Source organism: Larus michahellis, chromosome 1 (assembly GCF_964199755.1).
Source record: "Larus michahellis chromosome 1, bLarMic1.1, whole genome shotgun sequence".
In the NCBI taxonomy this organism is placed as follows: domain Eukaryota; kingdom Metazoa; phylum Chordata; class Aves; order Charadriiformes; family Laridae; genus Larus; species Larus michahellis.
In genome coordinates this window covers 107,340,991-107,361,281 of record NC_133896.1, presented here as the reverse complement: position 1 = coordinate 107,361,281, position 20,291 = coordinate 107,340,991, and the positions used below count along the sequence as shown (strand labels likewise).

The following is a 20,291-nucleotide window of genomic DNA, read 5'->3' as shown; positions in this document are numbered from 1 at the left end:
CTTTTTACCTTCCGAATCTACCAGATCCTCCCACGCTCCACCATTGCAGATCTGTACCTTTTCCAGTTTGTTGTTTGTGCAGGGGTATCGATGACTTTTAATTATTCAGTTCATCCTTCCGTGCAAGAGTCCCACATTTTCTTAACTCCTCCAAGAAAGGTGGATTTGCCTGTTCCTGTTTTTAAGGGCACAAATAAAAAGGCTTAAATATAATCCTCGCCACATGTTTATATGTGCACTTACATACACGGTTCACAATAAACAGGTGCCCCTCTTCCTTTTTGGGGCTGCTACGCTCTGTTGTCAGTATGAAAAAACCTTTATAATACTGTAATCACTGTCATGAACACAGGCATCCCCTGGCACATACAAATTCCTCAAGGGATGAAACCACTGCAGTTCTTGCAGCTTCTCTCAGGCACCAGACAAAGTTGGTCTGTGCTGCTCCCACAGCATGCACAAGTACTTCAACTTTGACCTCGGGCTTGAGCTACAGATGCTTTGACCACTTTTTCTTGGATCCTCCATCGTTTCTATTACCTTCACAAACCTTCAGGCTGGGCTGAGAACTGGGTTACTGACTTCCTTCGCTGGCAGACTCAGATGGGGTTTCATCAAGACTGAACTCTGGGATCTCCTGCACTTGTTTCGCCCAGTCCAACTCGGTAGTTCTGCAGGTCCTGCAGAGTCTTATTTTGAGTTCATGACCCCAGCCCTTAATGTGTGTCATACTCTGGTACCTCACTTCTCATGCAGTGCTCCAATTGCTGTAACAGTTCCATAATTAGCCTCCTTTGCATAAAATAATTGAATATTCAATACCAAACAGCCCCAAGCCAGGCACTGAAGACGTGGCCAGCTTTCCTGAATCCTGCCAGTCACAGTCCAACACCCCCACAGGGCCGTGTGTTACAGGACACAGCTCAGAGCCAAAGGGAAAAGAAGCTCCGCAAGGAGCTCACCAACAGGAAACAATCTTGACTCTCTAGAAGCCATGCGGCTTCTTATGGGAAAGACTGGGCTCAGTCCCAGAAGCCCTGGTAATGTCAATCACAGGTTTTGAACCTCAGCAGCCCGTGTAGCTTCTTTCTTCCCTCCTCTGAGCTTTGAGACTACCTGCGCCTTTTGCCTCAGTCTAGCCCCACTGACAATCAAGCATGAAAGCTATATGAAGAGCCACACATCAGCCACCTCACAACTACTGGAAGCTTCATTTGCAATGTCTGGATATTTCCCCTTTTACTAGCACCACCTTTTCCAGCTGCACATAAACCTTCTCTAGCTGTCCATACTTCTGGAGAACTTCAGTGAAGGTAGGATGGCCATTCTTCATATGAAAAATTCACCATTCTTTGAGGAGTTCAGAAAACCTAGGACTTTCATTTAGCACAAAAGGATGAATTAAAGGAGAAAAGCCCCTACCGGCACCCCTGCACAAGCAGACGGTAGCCATTAGAAACGCCAGAACACAGCTCTGAGAGAAACGCAAGATCTTGAAAGCATGTTTTCATTAGCTCAGTCTTATAACCAGCTTAGAGAACCAAACTCTTTCCCAAGCACCCTTCTTCTAACCTATGTTGAATATGTAAAGCAAGGACACCAGACTTACAGCCAAGTGATTTTCCACTCCAGGCACATGGAACATGATGAAAGTAAATTTGTGGGTGTTTGTGCTTGATTTGGCAGAGAAAAAAAATGAGGGAGGGACTGCATTTGAGGGAGGGTATCAAAGATCAGAGCCAGATGCTCTTGCACAGAGCTCTGGATTTGCAGGAAATTAAGAAGGTAGAGAAGGTGAGGCAAAGGCTGTGTTTGAAGTGAGAGTCAAGGGGTTCTGAAGCTTACAACCATCCAAGGTGCTTGGGGGGAAATACAGTGCATGCCAAAACCACACCACAGTGGCCCGGGGTGCTTTCATTATACAAAGCCTGGGAGAGCAGGGGCTGTAAATGTAGCTTCAAAAGGAGCTTCATCTTAAAGTCTTAGCTCTCAGGGCCTATTAAACATTTATGCTGACTACCACTCCTACTCTTTGCCTCAGAGAAAGCACCCGAAATAACCTTTGCTACAGAGCGAACTACTACAGCTCTACCGGCTGTGTAGGAGACTAGTGGGGAGCTGTGAGAAACAACCAGAAACGGTGTTGGAACAGCGTGCTGATGTCTCTATTCAGTCAGCCAGGAAAGAAGCATGAAAATCTGGTCTGGAACCTGAGAGGGAAGACAGAAAACCGTGCGAGGAATAATGGATAGATTAGCCATGTAGAGATGGCTAAGAGTGAGGGAGCCCATTGGAGGCAAATATAGATATATAAGAGTATCAGCAATTTTTGCTTTTACCTTACTTAAGGTTCACACTTTTGGGGGAGTCTTCAGACCAGCCTCCAGTTTTAGATGTATGACTACCACAGCTGTGAAAGAGACTGTAGAAGAAAAGGAAGAAAGCAGACCTGAAGAAACCAAAAGGAAGACAGAGGGACTCTAGGAGAAGATGGAAAGAAGGGATTAATTCTCCCAATTTGCTAAAAATTCCTTGGCTGTACAAAGGAGTTTAGGATGAGACAGCCAGAAGTACTCAAATTTTTCACCCTAGGAAGCTGTTACTACTAATAGCAGATAATACACACAACATTCACCTATTCCCTCATCGTTCACTCATACAATCACCCAGGTACCCAGTTGGAGGACAACCCCAGCTGTATACTCCCTAGAGGGTTGCGCTGACACACTAGCAGCTTCCAAGCAGGAGTTCAGAAAGTCCCTCAAAGTAATTTCTTTCAATGGATGTACACATAATCTTTGTCTGCACATAGGAGCCCCTGCCCTACAGTCCCACAACCCACAGCTGATAGCAACATTCACTTGTGGCCTTGCACAGATTGAGCAGACACTTCGTGCCCAGAGTTTATCAGCTCTTGCAGATTCAGCAGGACTTCCAGTCTCCAGAATTTATCAGTCCTCAGGAAACCTTCACACTCCTTCTCAGCACAGGCTTTTCCACTTTGGTCTGTTTTCTGGTAACTATTTCTCCATCCAAATCTATGGATACCTACAGGACCAATTCAGTTTCACACACGTGAGGCCTTTATGACAAGTTGATTTGGTGGCTTTTGGGGCTAATCACTCAGCCTGCATGTTGTGGGCACAAACGTAATGTAAATGTGTCTCCTTCTTCTTAAAGAGCAGCCACAGCACCTCCTTCTGGAACCCAAAACCACCAAGCTGGATTTGAGCTGGGGAAGACGAAGGTTTGGTGTTGAGGTTCGAATACATCGACCCCATGAAGAGGAGACAGGCCTTCCCACACTTAACCTGAGTAAGAAACACCAATCAGCTGATCTGGATTCATGTTAGGCCAGTGTTTGCTTAGCCCCATCCTTTTCTACCTACGTTAATTTGGCTGTTTATGGGCATGGTTATTACACCCAGCACTGGGTTAAGGAGCCCACTAAGTGGAGGGTAGTTTTGAAGACTGTATTCTCAGAAACCATTTTGTAAAAGAGAAGGTCCTGTGCGTTACATCGATGGCCCTCAACCACCAGTTCTCAATTCCGCGGTTTCTTTCCTTTCTTGCAGTCTACATCGCTGAAGCTGCTGAGGAGTTTATACAAGGCAATCTAAACCTTTATACCGTTAACAATGAGACTCGTGACTTAATCCTAACTGATCAAATTGAATCAGGCCTCGGTGACAGCAAGAGGTTGAGCCAGGAGAAGGGGCCTCTTACAGGTTGGGCAAACAGTTTGATGAATTCAGGTGTCCAGGGAAGTTCCCCCCAAAAACCCCAAAGGGAGCGAGTGCCACCAGGCACACAAGATCTGCGTAAGGTTTGTGGGAGGCACATGAGTGGAGCTAGGATGTTATTTGGTGGAAATATCACAGATGCATACTCAGACCTGCTCTGGGCAGTGGGTATTTTTGCAGCACAGGCCTCATCTACTGTAGGACACACACCCCAAACGCCAATGCCTTTATTTCCCTAAGCTACAAAAGCCGCCTGCTGTAACGACGTGGCCCGCTACGGGGGTATCCCCTTGAGCGGGGAGGGACACCGCCACCACTGAGCCGCCGCGGGAACTACAGCGCCCATCCAGCGCCGCCATCTTTGTGCAGGGCTGGTGGCGGCGGCCGCCATCTTTGCTTGGGGCTCCACCGGCGCGAGCGGGTCGCGCATGCGCAGGGCCGGTGCCGGCGGCGGCGGCGACAATGGGGCGGGCGGCGGTGGCCCTGTGGGCTCTGGTGGTGGCGGTCGCCGTGTGGCAGACGGCGGCAGGTGAGGGGCCCGGGCGTGAGGGAGTTGCTGGGGGGAGGAGAGCGGGACGCGGCTTCGCGGCCGGCGGGGAGGTTCGGTGGCCCGGGCGGGAGCCTGTGAGGGCGCTGAGGGGGTCTCGCCTCCACCTTCCCCTCAGCCCCGCCGAGCAGCTCACCCGGGGACCGTGGCGGGGTGCCCGGGTTGATGTCCCTTCCCCGGTCCCCCCTCAGCTGTGTGGCCCCTCTCCTTGGCCGTGGTGTGTTGTGGGACCCTAGTGCATTGCGGTGGCCGGCTGGACCAGAAGAAGTCCTTTTTAGCACACACACACACACCCACACACCCACCCCCGCTAGTTGCTCTGATAACGTTATGGATTCATTCATCCCTTCGGCTTTTCCTTCCCGCCTGTTTTAGATGCCAAATGGAAAAAAATAACGGAGCAAATTAAGAAAGCTGTGGAAGCCTATGAGCCATGTGTAAAGGAGAATTGCAGCTGCCACCAAAGGTGAGAGACTGGTTTCGCTTTTGGATGCGCCGGCCTCTGGCCGTCAGAGGGAATACTTTTGCCAGCACTGATGGATGGGAATTAGCTATAGAATATTTGGGCTCTAAAGCGTCACATCTGCAGCCACCATAGATCATGGTGCTTGCAAGAGGGAGGTTATTCAATAGGATTTTCTTTTGGACCCAAGAGGGAAAATTTTCGCAATGAGAACAATCAGCCATTGGAATAATCTCCCCAGGGAAGTGGTGGATTCCCCGTCATTGAACACTTTTAAGATTCAGCTGGACAGGGTGCTGGGCCATCTTGTCTAGACCGTGCTTTTGCTGAAAAAGGTTCAACCAGATGATCCTTGAGGTCCCTTCCAACCTGGTATTCTATGATTAATGCCGCTGTGTGAAACAGGTTGACTTCTGTGGTTCCAATAGAGAGTGTGTCCACCTGTTGTCCTCTGTGATTGAACAACATACACTATGTCAACATTTCATGTATGATCACACAATAAACCCATACACACTTGGTGATATTTCTGTGTTGACAGTCCACTTCTGCCTTCTCTCTCAGTGCAGTGTTGCTCACAAGTTTTTCTCGTGGGCTTTTAAAAGTGGAAGAAATCAAGTATATGCAAAATGTTTTAAAATAGCTATATTAAGACAGGTTGTTACAGAACACAGATTAATTTGGTGTGATAGTGTGTTATACTTTGCTCACCCCCTGTGCTTGGACAAGGCTTCCAGTGGAAGAGGGGAGGGGAGAATTGGAGTGCTCCTTCTAGAGAGTTTAGCTCACTGCTTGTGAAAACTGGAGTGCCAGCAGATATTTAACTACCTGATTTTCACATGACTAAAGTATGATCCAAGAGGAGCTCATTCAGGAATACACAAGTCCTGTTTATTTTTTTATAACTATGGAGCATTATGCAAAATGGCAGTACTCTGCCTAATCTTCCTAGAGCGATTTAGTGCAGAGAGCTAGAGACTTACATGTAAATGCAAGACCACTGTAGGCAATACAAGTGTAGACACAGCCAAACCAAACTTCCCTTCTGTTCCCACTGGTAGAGCATGATTTCAGCATGGAGAATATTACAGGTGTGTAGGTCATCACTGTACGACTGGGTTTTTCTGATGTCTTTAAGCAATGTTTTTATTTAAAGAGGAAGAGGGAATACAGAAAAGAGTCAAAATATCATTTTGTCCTTAGGATTTGGATTCCAAATGCAGAAACACAGATGCCCGACTTTAAGCCTCCTATTTAAAAAAATACCAGATGTGCTTATTCATTTTGGAGGTGAGAAGTGTGCTGTATCGGCTTTTAATATCAGTTGAGTCATACTGGGCAACTGTTTCTAGGCTCTGGAGTTTTTGATCTTCGTTGCTCTTGAAATGCTGATGAGGCAAAGTCTCTTCTAGTTTAGCCTTCCAGTCTTTTTCCTCAGTTACAGTTCAGATACAGCCTTAAATACATCTCCTCATCTTTAAACATACGCTCCACCATCTCCTGCTCACCTTTGGGAAGAACACCTTCCCAAGTGGTTACGACCTCCAAACCTGCTTCGGAACATGATAGGCAGTAGTAACATGAGGTTACAGTTACTGTGGTTCTCCAAACCTAGTTTTCACTACAGCAGTAGTTTGTTTAATGGTTGTTAAGGAGCACTCTGTAGTGACGGGCATTACAAAAAAATCCAGGAAGATGATACAGCATGTATGCTGTGTGACACTTAAGAAACTTGGGCTGTTTCGATAGCTGATTTGGAGGTATGTAGATATGCTGCAGAATGCTGTCACTACCTTTCAGTTGTCACTCTAGGTTACAATGACATGGATGTGCCATAAAACTGCAACTTTCTTCCTGTTCCCAAGCTCGCTACATTTGCATCCCTGACAGACTGATTATCCTGTGGTCAGCCTGTCATTTCAGTGGCAACCCTTTATGTAGTTTAACTGTTTTCCACTGGATTACAAAATAGCAGAATCTTAGAGGTTACAAAGGACCTCTTGAGGTCATTAAGTCCAACACCTCTGCTCAAGCAGGGTTGCCAGGACTGCTTTTCAGTATCTCAAAGAATAGAGACTCCACCGCCTCTCTGGGCAACCTGTGCCAGCGTTTGACCCCGCTCATGGTGGGATCACCCCTACAGTGTTTTATTAAACAAAGGCATTGATGCAGTGTCTAGCAAAAAGTGGGGAGGACATCTGCATGGCTGTTACAATCTGACAGTGTTCGTTATCTGCTCCAAGCAGTTAGATCTGAGGACCTTTAGACTAAATTCATTATAAACTGCATCCTCCTTCCGCATTTTCTTACATATGCGAAGTTTATGTTTTCATACTGCATTCCTAGAGCTCACTGGTGACGTGCAGATGTCACAGAACACATGCTACATAGGCCTCTTCTCCTGGTCTGGCTTTCACTGCACGCAGCATTACTTGGCAATGCTGCTCCTTGAGACTAGACTCTTGCCTTCTTTTTTAGTGTCTAAATAGCATGACATTGTGTGAGGAATTTGGTCTTGGTGTGGCCCATCGTTCATGGAAGGCCAGAACACAAGCTTCGCAACTCAAAGGTGAAGTGAACTGAAGGCTTTTACCCATAACCTGACAGGGTATGCAGGGTGCTTTCTGGGAGATTAACTAGTGTTGTCCATGTTGATTTAACCACAGAGCCGTGTGCTGGGCTTTCTGTTCAGGCAAACAGCACGTAGATAGGCCAAAGGGTGAAGCTTGGACCTTTGAATCTCTGAGTAATAGCTATTCCAAGTAACTTAAATTAAATTCTCCATTATGCCACAAGTAGCAGAGCTCCTGGAAGCTACACAGAGCTTGTTTTAGCTAGAAGTCTGTTCTGTATACTGCAGTAATTTAATGCACAGTGTCCTCCCTGTTGTACATAATAAAACAACAATAATGGTTGTTTTGTTTCAGTGTCTGGAAGCAGGACCTGGCTCCTTTTCGAGGTGGCATTTCCAAGGAGATTATATCGGATATGGTGAGCCGGAAGCTTGGGACACACTACCAAATCATTAAGAACAAATTGTACCGCGAGCAGGACTGCTTGTTTCCTGCAAGGTAAGAGCTGTGCAGAAGATCTCATCTCCCTAGCTGGGACACAGGAGTACTTCCAAACCTGCCAAGTTGAAAGTCTCTGAGCACAACGATATTTCAGAGGTCTGAATTCCTTATAAGAGCAGGAGCCTAGAAAATTATGTATGAGGCTTAAATACAGCAAGGGGTAAGTGTCGTTGCGCTTCTGTGTACAAAGGGTTGGTTGGTAGTGGGATCCCAGAGAACGCTGCAGATCAGACCAGATACAACAGGATGGCTTGCTTCATTGGTGCCTGTACTGCGTTGTGGCTTAGAGGCTGCCACGGGAAGTTTCCAGAGTGCATCGTGGTATGGCTCAGGCTCGCCATCTCTTCTGCTCCTGTGCAGAGAGAAAGGCCAGCAAGAGACTGCAGGATTCTGCCTTCTCCTTATAGCTCTTTGCCATATGTTGTTTGTCAACAGATGCAGTGGAGTTGAGCACTTCCTTCTGGGGATCATAAAACGCCTCCCTGACATGGAAATGGTGATCAATGTGCGAGACTACCCCCAGGTCCCCAAGTGGATGAAACCCATTATCCCAGTCTTCTCCTTCAGTAAGGTGTGCACACCTTTAAAAGCTGAGCATTTCTGAGACACGCATGTCTTCCTTTCTCTTGGGAACATGATTTTCAGGATCGTTCCCCACGGTTTTTCTGTGTTAATATTGCTTGCTCTTTTTTGCTCTTTATGTTTCCTTTTGCTTCCAGTTTTCTGGCAGCCAGACTTGCAGATTTATTCAACAGGACAGTTTTTTCCCATATTAGCTCCTCTTCCAGGTCAAAAAAATGTACTTCTGGCACAGTGGAATGATGCACAGCTGGATGGGATATGTGCCAGCATTGCTGTCATTTGCTACAACACTTCTGTTAAAATTGTAGTCATAGTTTATCAGCATTCTTAAGGACTTTTGATCATAAGTTAGTTGCCATACAGTTAAATCTCATTTAATATTAATATTTTAGTCCTCTTTTTTGGTACCATAGATAAGTATTTCTTATCTTCTCTTCTATAATATGCTGTCTCCTGTGAACCATTTTCCCCTGGATTCCCTTTTCCATCTGCAAACGTGCACACATGTGCAGAGGCGCACACACGCATAGAGAAATTCGCTCTCTGCTTCTGTTCCCAGACTCCAGAGCCCTCCCGTGTGTTTTCCTACCTCTCTCATTGTTAAACCTGACTGTAGCATAGTGTTGCATCCTTTCCAACAAAATATTGGTACACCTCAAGCTTCTGCCAATCATGCTTTGCCTTAGCATATACCCAATATTCCCAAATCCTGCACCCTTGCTACCTAACTCTGATCACAATCCTGTCCTTGGCTGAAGCCCAGCAGACAGTAAGATGCAAAAAGAAGCAATAAACCATTTGCTCTTGCTAGTTCAGGCCCCGTTCTGTTTCTGCTCACTTGTAACATCTTACTCTGAACCCAAGGCTTCAGCTCATGCAGTTTCAACCATAATATGATCCATAACTATTGCCTACTCCCCAGCCACCCTTAAGCTTTCTCTAGAATTTCAGTACAGCATTGCAAGCACTGTCATTCAGTAACCATGTTGGCTCCCAAATGTAGTAGTAAAGTTAGCTGTCCTGCCCCTTGACCATTACACAGCCTTAACTCTAGCCAGCAGAGCCCAAATTGATGCAGAGGAGGTTACAGGAGTTTAATTTTTTGCAGCGTATTCATCATCCTGCCCCTGGGTGCCTCACAGCATCCCGCAAGAAATTGAGTTCTCTGGTCACTGTTGTCCAATATCTCAACTGTAACCTCAGTCTTATCCTTAAGTGAAAGCCAGTGACCCAGGCACAGCTCACGTTTAACCAGCCATTGTTGGGAAGGCTCCAGGATGCTGGTCCAGGGTGCTCTCTAAGGCTGAAAACATAAGGGTTTGCAGGATTGTCCTATCCTGCATCTTTGGAGGCCGACCCTGGGGTGGTGGTGGAGCTGTCGTGGTTCATTTTCAATGCCTGATTGCAAGACTGATAAGGAGCAGATCATAGAAGCACACACTCATTAAGTTGAAGGGATCTCAGGAGGTTACCCAGTCCAGCACCTCACTCAGAGCAGGACCAACTAGTTCAGGGTGCTCCAGGCTATGTCCTGTGCAGTTCTGAGCATCCCCGAGGACAGGGTGTCCACAGCCAGCATTTGACCTCCCTCAGAACGAAACCATGTTTCCCAATATCTAATTGGAATTTCCCTTCTCGTAACCAAAGCTTGTTGCCTCTCATTCTCTCTCTGCTCTTGAAAAGAGTCTGCCTCCATCTTCTCTGAACTCGTTAATTAGGTGGTAGGAGACAGCATTTAGATTCCCCCAAGCCTCTTTTTCCCATGCATGAAGAAACCCATTCCTCAGCCCCTGTTTATACGTTATGTGCACACGCCTCCTAACTACCTTGGTGGCCTTGGACTCTCCAGTATCTCCAGCTGACAGACGGATGATTGTATAGGAAGTTTATTACTAGTGCAAGGAAGTGGCCTACAGTCTGGTTTCATGAAAGGATTTAGTCTTACTTAAGTGCTGGTTTTCCCTCTGATTAAATGGGGATTTAAGCATCCAAACAGGAGTGAGGAACTGAAATTCTTACATGCCCTGGATATTTGTTATAGTGAATTGTTAAGTGATCTCTAGGAAGGCTGGGATGAACCAAAGTGTTGGAAGCCTATATATCAAAGTGTCTATAAGTGCCTCTATCTCTGAGGAGATAATAATGCCTCTTAACTTATGATCAGTAGAAAACATTTATTTGGCATAGGCACAAGTCTTTAGAAACGTGACTGGAGCTCAGGTCTTCCACTATTTACTAATCAGTTATATCATGGGTCTCTTTTTTTGTTATTTTCCAACATGAAAGTCCCGTGTTGTCATGCAGCAAGAGATAGCCTTTTTTAAATCATAGAAATGTTTCAATATTGGGTTGTCTTCATATAAACTCCAGCAACACTGTGGTGACCGCAGAGCTCTCGTGGCTGCTTCTCTTTGTAATGGAGAAAGACGGTAGAACTCCCAGAAGGGACATTGATTACTGGTGGGCTCAGTCAGTAAACTGAAGTAGATACTACTCTTATTCTAATGTTACTCTCCTTTTTCTTAAGACACCTGAATACAATGATATCATGTATCCTGCCTGGACGTTTTGGGAAGGAGGACCAGCTGTTTGGCCAATTTACCCAACAGGTTTAGGGCGCTGGGACCTCATGAGAGAGGACCTCAGAAGGTATGTTTTGGAAATGGATATGTAGAGGGGGAGGTTTAATGGAAGACTTACAGTAAAAACCATCTAGCACTGGACAGCATTAGGGCAACGTTGAAGTCTAAGACCATAGGTCTGTTGGCCTGTGCTCTGTCCTGGTACCTCTTGTTAACTACACAGCCTAACTGCTGTATAAGAATTCTCCATGGAAACCGTAGATGACGTAACTAGAAGTTATAATTATCTTCTCTGTTTCCAGCATTTTAGTAAGGAACGCAGAGGACGAAGTATACACATTCTTCATGCTGTCAGGGCCAGATAACTATCATTTTTGCTGGGATAGGGTTTGTCAATAAAGCAGCAGTTATCTTTTGCCTGCAGAAATCTCCCTTGACACATAGAAATATTTTCCTTTGTTTCCAACTACTTCTCTAAGAGCTGTAGTTTCTTCACTGCAGGGATGATCCAGGATGTTTGTATAAACTTCTGCAAGGGTAAAGAAAAGCCTTCTTTAGATCTGCTTTTACTTGGGTATTGAGCAATAGAGAAACCTGGAATCGTTCCCAAGAATCAAGAGTCATTACTGGGCTGAGAGTAAGGCAGAAGGCGTTTCTGACTGGGAGTCTTTCTTTTGGCAGGATCTTTGACTATTAGCAGAATAAGGGGCTGTTTCCCATGGAGAGTGACAAACAAAGTATGCAACAGTGAGTGAACATAGAAACATAACAGGAAAGAAAACACCTTCATGTCAATCACTTGTCAGAATGCAAGGTTGAATGTTTCCCTCTTCAAAATCTGAAGATCGATGGGACTAATCATAGCAGAAGCCTAATGTGAGATTATATAATCAAGGTCCAAAGCATTCACTTACCCGTGCTTTCCCAGTGAACCCCAGTTGTGTCATTGGGTTACAAGCAGATGCAAAGCTTGACCTGCGCAGATCAGTTTAGGGATCAGGACCTACATGTCAAGCCAGCTGCAACAAAAAAGTACAACAAAGAGTTCCCCAGAGGGAGGGAGGCAGGTCACTGCACTGACAGAAATAAAACACGCGAACAGCTATTTTGAAGGACTTGCTTAGATTTAAAATGAAAGTTATTTGGGAAAACAGTGAACCCCTGTGCTTTAAACGCAAAACACCAGGCAGGCTTTTTTGTTGCTGTTAGGTTTTTCTTTTTTTTTTAATGGGAAAAGAAACTCTCTAGTTACTTTGCACTATCCATATTCAGTGAAGTACAGAAAAATAAAGCAACAATGCAAAAACTGGATTCAAATTTTATGTAAATTTTAATACCCTTAAAGTTTTGGTGAGGGAGTTCTGTGTAATTCATTGTTTTGACTGAAGGGTATTCTGAAAAGTAGCCTATATCACATTGCCTTAAACACAATATTCACAGGAAAACCTGTTTCATTGGACCTGGCTGAGAGGTGTTTTCTGCTATAATGAAGAAAGTGATTTCCATCAAAAATGAAGAATAGTAAAAAGAGATCATGCTGTGAAAACTGAGAGCGCTATTTCATGGTTTTAGTAAATCATTTATTGCTTGTATAAACAATATTTTCAGATCTGCAGAAAAATGGCCATGGATGAAAAAAATCTCTAAAGGATATTTCCGAGGATCCAGGTGAGCATATTTTCCTATAGTAGGAGATTGTACCAACATATGCCGTGACAGCTGTCTGCATGCAGAAGTTTCTGCATCTCCAAGACCTAAACAAGTGTAACCCAGAAGGTATTTTTTAAAAGGAAGGAAAGCGAGACATTTTGTACAGCAACATTTCACCATTAGTGATTCTCCATAAGAATTGCCATTTACAACTAGTTTGTTATAATAAGGCTAATATTGGAAACAGAAGTTGCGATGGATTTGCTATGTTATTTCTTAATGAGTAAGACTGTCACACTCAGAACCAGCTTGTTTTGGTCTGTGAAGGGAACTGCAGGTGCTTGATACAAATTTGAAGATTTTATATTGATGTGCATGCTTCTTGCCAGTGTGAGTACTTTATTCGCTATGCAAGTGCTCGACAGCGAATCAACAAGTATTCTTGGAGTAAGTTAACCTGATTGGTGGGGGATAAGAGAGTAGATTATTTTTGCCCTCTCTCCAGTGGCAGTTTGAGAACAGTGTTAGCCCCATTCTTTTTCGCTCCTCCAACACTTCATTCCTTCTTCATCCCCAATAGGGGTGGATATAATGTCTTTGTAGGTAGTCTCAGGAGACGATGAAGGAGTGAGTCTCAGGGATGTTGTAACCTTGTTTATCAGCAGTGTTCTAAATTGGTGTCAGAAGCATCAAGTGCTGAAGATGCTTAGCATCTCTTGGCTCTCTCTGACTTAAAAGGGAGTTAAATATTTGGCACCCATCAGGGTAAGGCCTGAAGGAAACAACATCTCCGCTGATCTGTCCTGGGAATTGCTTAAATAATACTATTAAATATTTAGTAAGTGAAATAAAGAAAAAAGGGCCTCAGATCATTTTGGTACACATTAACATTCTCTTCTGCTAATATACCCTTGGACAGAAATACACTGTATGGTAGGCACTTAATAGTGGTTTTGGGGCACATAAGGAGGTCAGCCTCATAAAGAGGCAGGGTCTTGAGTCCTGTAGTTTGTTAGCTGTGTTGGGTGAGGTGGATTGGCAATGACTGATAGCATTTCTTTTGCAGAACGAGTCCTGAGAGAGATCCCCTCATTCTGCTGTCCCGAGAAAACCCAGAACTTGTGGATGCTGAGTACACTAAAAACCAGGCTTGGAAATCTGAGAAGGTGCGTGGGTGTTGTCTTGTGTCCCGAATGTGAAGGTCAGAAAGGGTGGCATTGCAAGATGGCTTTGATGATTGAGAAGCATCTTGTTGGAGAGTTGTGGGTGATCCTCTAGAGTGGGGGAGGCTTGTAGTTCCCTTGATGGCTGCATCTGACAGATGAAAGGAAGGATTCTCTACAGCCTGGCAGGCCAAACATTTTTCTTCCGTTTACACTTTTTGTTCAAGGAAACCAGCACACATAAGAAAATGAACCTATGCCAATCGTCTCCTCTTCCGTTACTACAAAAGTAGCCAACTCTTCTCCTTCTAGCCCTGGGCTGTCTGTGTCTCATTGTCAGTCTTTTTGAACCTTTTTCTGTCATCTCAATTGCTTGGTCTTGTTCTTGGTAACTTTCTGATAACTGTTGCTGATAACTTTTTAGTTCCATACTGAGTCCACAGTCCAGCTCGCTCCAGACAGTCTTGGCTAATCCAGTTACACTTGGCTTCCCATAGTCCATTGTCCCAAGCTGTTTTCCACTCTGTAGCTGCCAACTAAACATTATCATTTAATGTGTTTGTGCTGGCATTTGCTTACAGGCAGTGTGTAATTTACTGAACTTTTTTTCTTGTTTGAAGGGCTGGGAGTTCTTCATAATACTTCTAAAAGCCCACCAGAGAAGGTTTCCTCAGAAGTGGGAATGGAGGGTTTTGAGACTTCAGCTTTGTTTCTAACTGAGAAGGAAAACAAATATGAAACTGCTCTATAAAACTTGATTTTTTTTTTTTTTTATTATTCTTTTTATTTTAAGGACACCTTAGGGAAGCCTCCTGCAAAGGAAATTCCACTGGTTGATCACTGCAAATACAAGTAAGAGTTTTGATTAGTAAAGCTGTTCAAGGGCTGTGGGTTATTTCTTTCCTTGCATGGTGGAAGGTCTCATTTTATTTTAAGACCTGATTCCAGCAATCAGCTCCATGCAGACAGGAAAGCTTGAGAACAGACATAAGGCGGTTGAAAATTTGGGAGCTTAGCATGGCCTCTTTCAGTGTCAGCTTTCCCCTGTCACGTCAGGAGAAATAGTGTTTTGGGGAAAGTAAAGGTCTTAGATCACTAATAAATGTATAGATTGAAATCTTATTTTATTTTCTTAATGAGAAAGGCTTTCTATCATTTTTTCTTTATATTCCTGTACCAAGCTGTGTGTTCAAAATTATTTTTTCAGTGTTACAGTGATAGCATTACTGTCTTCAAAGACATAAAGAACTAAGGAATCATGTCTTCATATGCAAACTGGATCAAGTGTTGCCACTGGATGTGTATAGTAAAAGAGAGAATCTGAAATATGATTGAGCAGATATGGTATTGATTCATAATTTGTATGTTGTTTGGGAGAATGTGGCTTTGATTTACAAAAGATTTTATTTTTTAACTACTTCAGGGAGGGTTTTTTCCATGTAATATTCTTCCAGGTTTCTGTGTAAAAAATATAAACTCTTAGTGTGTATGCACTTGTATGTCTGATGTTTTGCTTTTTGTTTTGCTTTAAAATTACCTAGTTATGATTCTACCATCTAGAATCTGCTGATGTAAGAACTCTGTCATTTGGCTGGATCTGTGTTTTTCTGCAAATGCGATTGGCTTGTTTCATTTTATATTTCACTGAACTGTTGCCCAGATATTTCTCCCTTCTGTTACACATAGACTTCCCAACTCCTGATGCCTCCTAAGCCCCTTGTAGAGTATGGGCTGAGACGTTCTCACACGTTTTTGTTGTAGCCCGGGGTCTGGGAGGGTCAACGCGAACTTCTTGCTGCTTCCTTCAGTGTAGGTGCTATGGCAGGCTGCCTCAGAGCCACCCTCAGCGACTTGGCTGAGGTCACGGATTGTGGGAGCTGTGTCTGGAATTGGACCAAGGCACTTCCTCGCTTCCAGGCCACTGTTTTTGCTACATCTTTGCATGTATTTGTTCAGTTCCTAATATGACGAGCTCCTCATCCTGGCCTTGAGCTCGTAGTTAACACAAAGAATGCAAAGTAATTTCAGAATTACTCCTTGTCACTTACTGCTGAACTAAATTTAGCTAAAATAGCCATTTCAGCCCAAATATATATAATATATAATCCCCATCTCACCCAGAATAGCTTCATTAGGAAGAACTCCCTTCCCCTAGCCCAAAATGTTTGACTTCAAAGATTAGTTATATGTACTGAGGGGTTTTGCCCACAGGAAAAACAGCTTTCCATATAATTGGAGAAATGTGGGTTTAAAAAGCAAGCAAGTAAGCAAACAAACATCCCTCTGAGATACAGTTTGCTAAGAGAAATCCTCCCCCAGTCAAGCCCGCTTTACTAACTTGGCAGAAAATAGTGAAAACAAAATTGTGGATTCTTTGTTATCTGCAGAGTCCATCTGTTGTGTGCTAGCCTGTTTAGCCTCCTAGGGTTGCATTCCCAAGTTAATATGAAACAATTAGATTCAGATTAAAGCAGAATCCCGGAGGAAAAAAAAAAAAAGAAAAAAAAACAAACCAAAACCACAACTGAAATAGATGTGGCAAAGCGGAACAATGAACAAAAAAGCTCACTGCAAGACAACAGAGAATTGGGAAAAAGCTCCTTGTGGTAACAGAGTCTAAGAAGTGAAGAGTCACAGGATCAGCCTCCACATTGTGACCTTCCGTGCCTTGTCAGCCATTGTCTGTGAGGCCTCTCTTGGTTTGTCACGGGCAGGTGTCTTTAGCAGAGGTAAAGCACCACCCCTTGATTTTCAACCTCAGTTTTGACAGGCAGCAGAAACTTGCCGAGCACATCCTTAACTTAACTCACGTTTCCTGTGAGGAGCTTCAAATAAATGTCTTCCCCTTGTTTCAGCCACAGGTGCTTGGCTTAGCATGAGGGAGACAGTTGCTACCTGTGAGGAGGCTGGCTGCTACTCGGAGCCCATTTTCTTAGTGCATTTCCTCATAAAATGCCAGGTGTAATCAGGTCCCTCTCTTTGCTTCTCCTTTTAAAGGTATCTGTTTAATTTCCGGGGAGTGGCTGCCAGTTTCCGGTTGAAACACCTTTTCTTATGCGGTTCACTCGTCTTTCATGTTGGAGAAGAGTGGCTGGAGTTCTTCTACCCCCAGCTGAAGCCGTGGGTCCACTACATCCCAGTCCCATCAGACCTCTCTAACATCAGGTGTGAGACCTCAGATGTGCTCAGCGGAGCATTGCATGCCACGGAGAACACTGTTGTGTTTGGGGAGGCAGTTTGTTTTGTGTTATGCTAAGAAGGGCCTCCACTTCTAGGCACTAGACAAAGGCTCAGGGTGGTTGTGTTCTTTTGTCTTTGTTACTGCCCCCAAGGAATCCTTTGCTCTTATTACTTAGAGAGTACAGTTTCACCGGGGTATGGAGGTCTGTCACCCTCACTGAAAGCAGCAGGCACTAGGCACTTAAATTTGCAGCACAGATGAGGGGAAGAGGAACTGGGCCAGAAATGTGTTAGCTCCTCGATTTCAGCATGCTGTCCAGAACCAATACAGAATAACTGAGAATGGCAGGTTTCTTCTGTGCTCTGAAATGAGGAGCACCTGTCTCTCGCTCAGTTGTAGATCCTTAATCTCATCCTCCGAAATAGTATAGCTAAGGGACAGTGTTCTCTGTTGCATTAGCCGTTTCATAGCATTTTTTTTTCATTTTAGGGAGCTGTTGCAATTTGTAAAGGAAAATGATGCCATAGCACAAGAAATTTCAGAGAGGTAAGTTGTGTGTCCTTTCTGGCTACCAGGCATTCTTCTTCCAAGGCATTTTCTAACACAGCTTTTGAAGGGGTTACCCATCAAAGACAACCTAGTATTGATAGGGTGCGGTATAACTGATCTTCTGCAGTAGCAGCAGGAGGGTTGGGGAAGTTGTACCAAGCTGAGGGAACCAGAGAACAGGAGTATATGCTCAGGTCTCTGGTTCAGATGTGACCCGTGTCAGGAACCCCACTGAGAGCTATCAGAAGTTGGGAGCTTTCGTCTCAGTATGAGGTGAGTTGGCCCCTGGGAACCGTGTCTGCGTTACAAGCGTTACGTATCCAGGCTGGCAGCGACTGGCTTCTGAAGCAGCACGTGTCGGTGCTGCTCAGGCTGTGTCTGGTATGTGAAATCTGATGTTTATTATCCTAGATAACAAATACCATCTTGAGGATAACAAAAGCACTGCAACTGTCAGAGCTGTAAGCGTGAATGAAAATTGTGAAATTAAAATAGACAGTACGGAGCAGTGTGTGTTGTTTCTCATTTGAAACACAGAAGAGTGAAAGTTGATACACATATAAAACAAAACCAAAGACTCTTGTAGGAACTGGAAATTGGTTCTGACTGTGCCTTGTGTGTCTCTAGGGGACGCCAATTCATCACCGAGCACTTGCAGATGGAGGATGTCTCTTGCTACTGGGAGCATCTGCTGTCTGAATATTCCCAAGCCTTGACTTACAAAGTGAAAAGGAGGAAGAGCTACAGCGAGATCACTTCAGAATGGCTGAAAACAGAACTGTAGAGACTTCTCTGTTTTTCTCTTCAGCTCAAACTGATCTCAGTAGAAACCTGAAGATCAGCGTATCTTCTTTCTTGTTCTCTCAGACTTCTTACCCTTTACGCTAGAACTACAGAGAACAGCAATAGGCTGACTTTGAAATTGTTCCCATACAGCGGGAACCGGTTATACTGTCGCCATAAGAATGTTAAGTAGAATGTTGGATTATGGCTATTTAATGGGGTGGTTATGCTCATGTCTGGAAGAGGGTTGTTAGCATTTGGGACTTAGTACCTGTCTCAGAATGATCCTAAATCCCGTGCAGTCAGTGGGAAGCCTTTCTGTTAATGTTACTGGACTTTTTACCGAGTCCTTCATACTCGTGGGCAAGGGACACAGACTGTCAGCTACGCTCAGCTGGGAGATATTTGCCCCCTTTTTTGGCAAATGGTCAATGGTTTCTCACCTGTGTGACAGCACTTGGGATATTAGGTGTTCCCTGACAGAAGCAGGTACTGGGATTTGGGGTAACCTTTTTAGATAGCTTAGAGCTTAGTTTTCTGATGTTTGTGTCAGGTTTTTTTAAAGGGGTTGATGGTATGGCTGTGATGTGCCACCAAAAGGACAAATGGTCGATCATTGCACAGTTAAACTACCTACCTCATGGGGGAGTGGCCAGTGATGATGATGATGATGATGTTGCCATGGTGCTAAGCCAGAGTAGCAGACACTCAAGCAGTTGGCAACCGAGATGAAGACAGTTCATCCTCCAGCAGATGAGCTGGGTGCCCGCATGGCCATGCAGAACTGAGCCCCTGTTAACAAGCTGTCCCCAGTCGGCTGGCTGGGCACCCTTAACAACCCAGAGAAAGTATACGCAGAGGTAGAGTCAGCTCTTCTTTTTTCCAGATGTTCCAGATTCTCTGCTCTGATCCCCTTCTGTAATCTTTCTAGGGTTGTTTTTTGGGTTTGGTTTTTTTTTTTGAGGCTGGTAGCACGTCTGCTCACTTCAGTATTTGCTTTTCTTTCCCACTGCCGTTACACTCCTTTTCTCATCTCTTTCGGCCTGGTTGAGGGACCGTCTCCAGCTCCACAGTGGCAGCTACTCCTCACGTTACTCGTCTCAAGTTCAGTCACGGGTTGCTTGTGCTCACTGTATTTGTGCCCGCTACAGGCTGCTCAGCCCAGAGGGAGTGCAATTTCCAAAACGCTCTGTGTCCCCCGAGTTGACAGAAGGCCTGGTAGGAAGCAGTGTCTTCCCAGGCATCCAGGCAGGTGCTCAGAAGAGCGTGGGATCCCAGGGGAGCCCCTGCCTCCCAGGGGAGCACCCTTGGTGGTAAAGTGGCTTCAAGGCGTAGGAAGCAGCACGTTAGTGGCAGAGAAGGATCCCAGCAGCTCCCGGTCTCCTCTGCAGTTCAGTTTGGATCGGATTTGGAAGTCTTCTTGAGAAGCAAACACTACAAGGAGCAATAATGCAAAGTTATGTGTGCAGGCGGGAGCCTGGTGACGCTGCCAAGCCCCAGCCACAGGGAGGTGACAGCCGGACCTACTCCTCAACTGCCAGCTGCTGGAGCAGTGCCCCAGTTCGGTGCCTGGGTTATCCCGGCCTGCCAGGGAAACCAAGCAGGGTGTTAAGATAGGCTGGTTTCTGAGGAAAAGGGCTGAATGGAAGGGGTTTTCTGATTTTTTTTTTTTTTTTTTTTTTTTTTTATTATTAGTCAGTGGGGACGCAGCGCTCTGAGAAACTGAAGCAGCAATGTATAGTATTTTTAAACCGTTTTTAATGAAGTGCTTTTTGGAATAAAACAAAGGAAAACGCAATTTTGTTGTGCGCCTCGTCGCTTAGACAGTACTGTAACAAATAAAAGAGGGGGAGAGCGCCCAGTTTTTGGTCTGTCAGAGAGGTATTCGGGGTGCCTCCATTCCGCTCGGGGGTGGCGGTGGCGGGAACTTTCCTTCGGTCAGTGTCCTGCCTGAACCGGGGACCTTTTCCCTCC

General features: G+C 44.9%; 1 protein-coding gene across 1 annotated transcript; it reads left to right on the top strand.

The window, feature by feature from the left end:
• The first annotated feature begins 4,153 nt into the window (after positions 1-4,153).
• POGLUT1 (protein O-glucosyltransferase 1) lies at positions 4,154-19,996 on the top strand. The gene is made up of 11 exons (XM_074598564.1): positions 4,154-4,272; positions 4,666-4,756; positions 7,681-7,824; positions 8,263-8,398; positions 10,937-11,058; positions 12,600-12,659; positions 13,708-13,807; positions 14,598-14,656; positions 16,802-16,969; positions 17,475-17,531; positions 18,162-19,996. Exons 1-11 carry the CDS (start codon positions 4,206-4,208, stop codon positions 18,316-18,318), a joined length of 1,161 nt encoding a protein of 386 aa, XP_074454665.1. The 5' UTR covers positions 4,154-4,205; the 3' UTR covers positions 18,319-19,996.
• Positions 19,997-20,291: the final 295 nt, after the last annotated feature.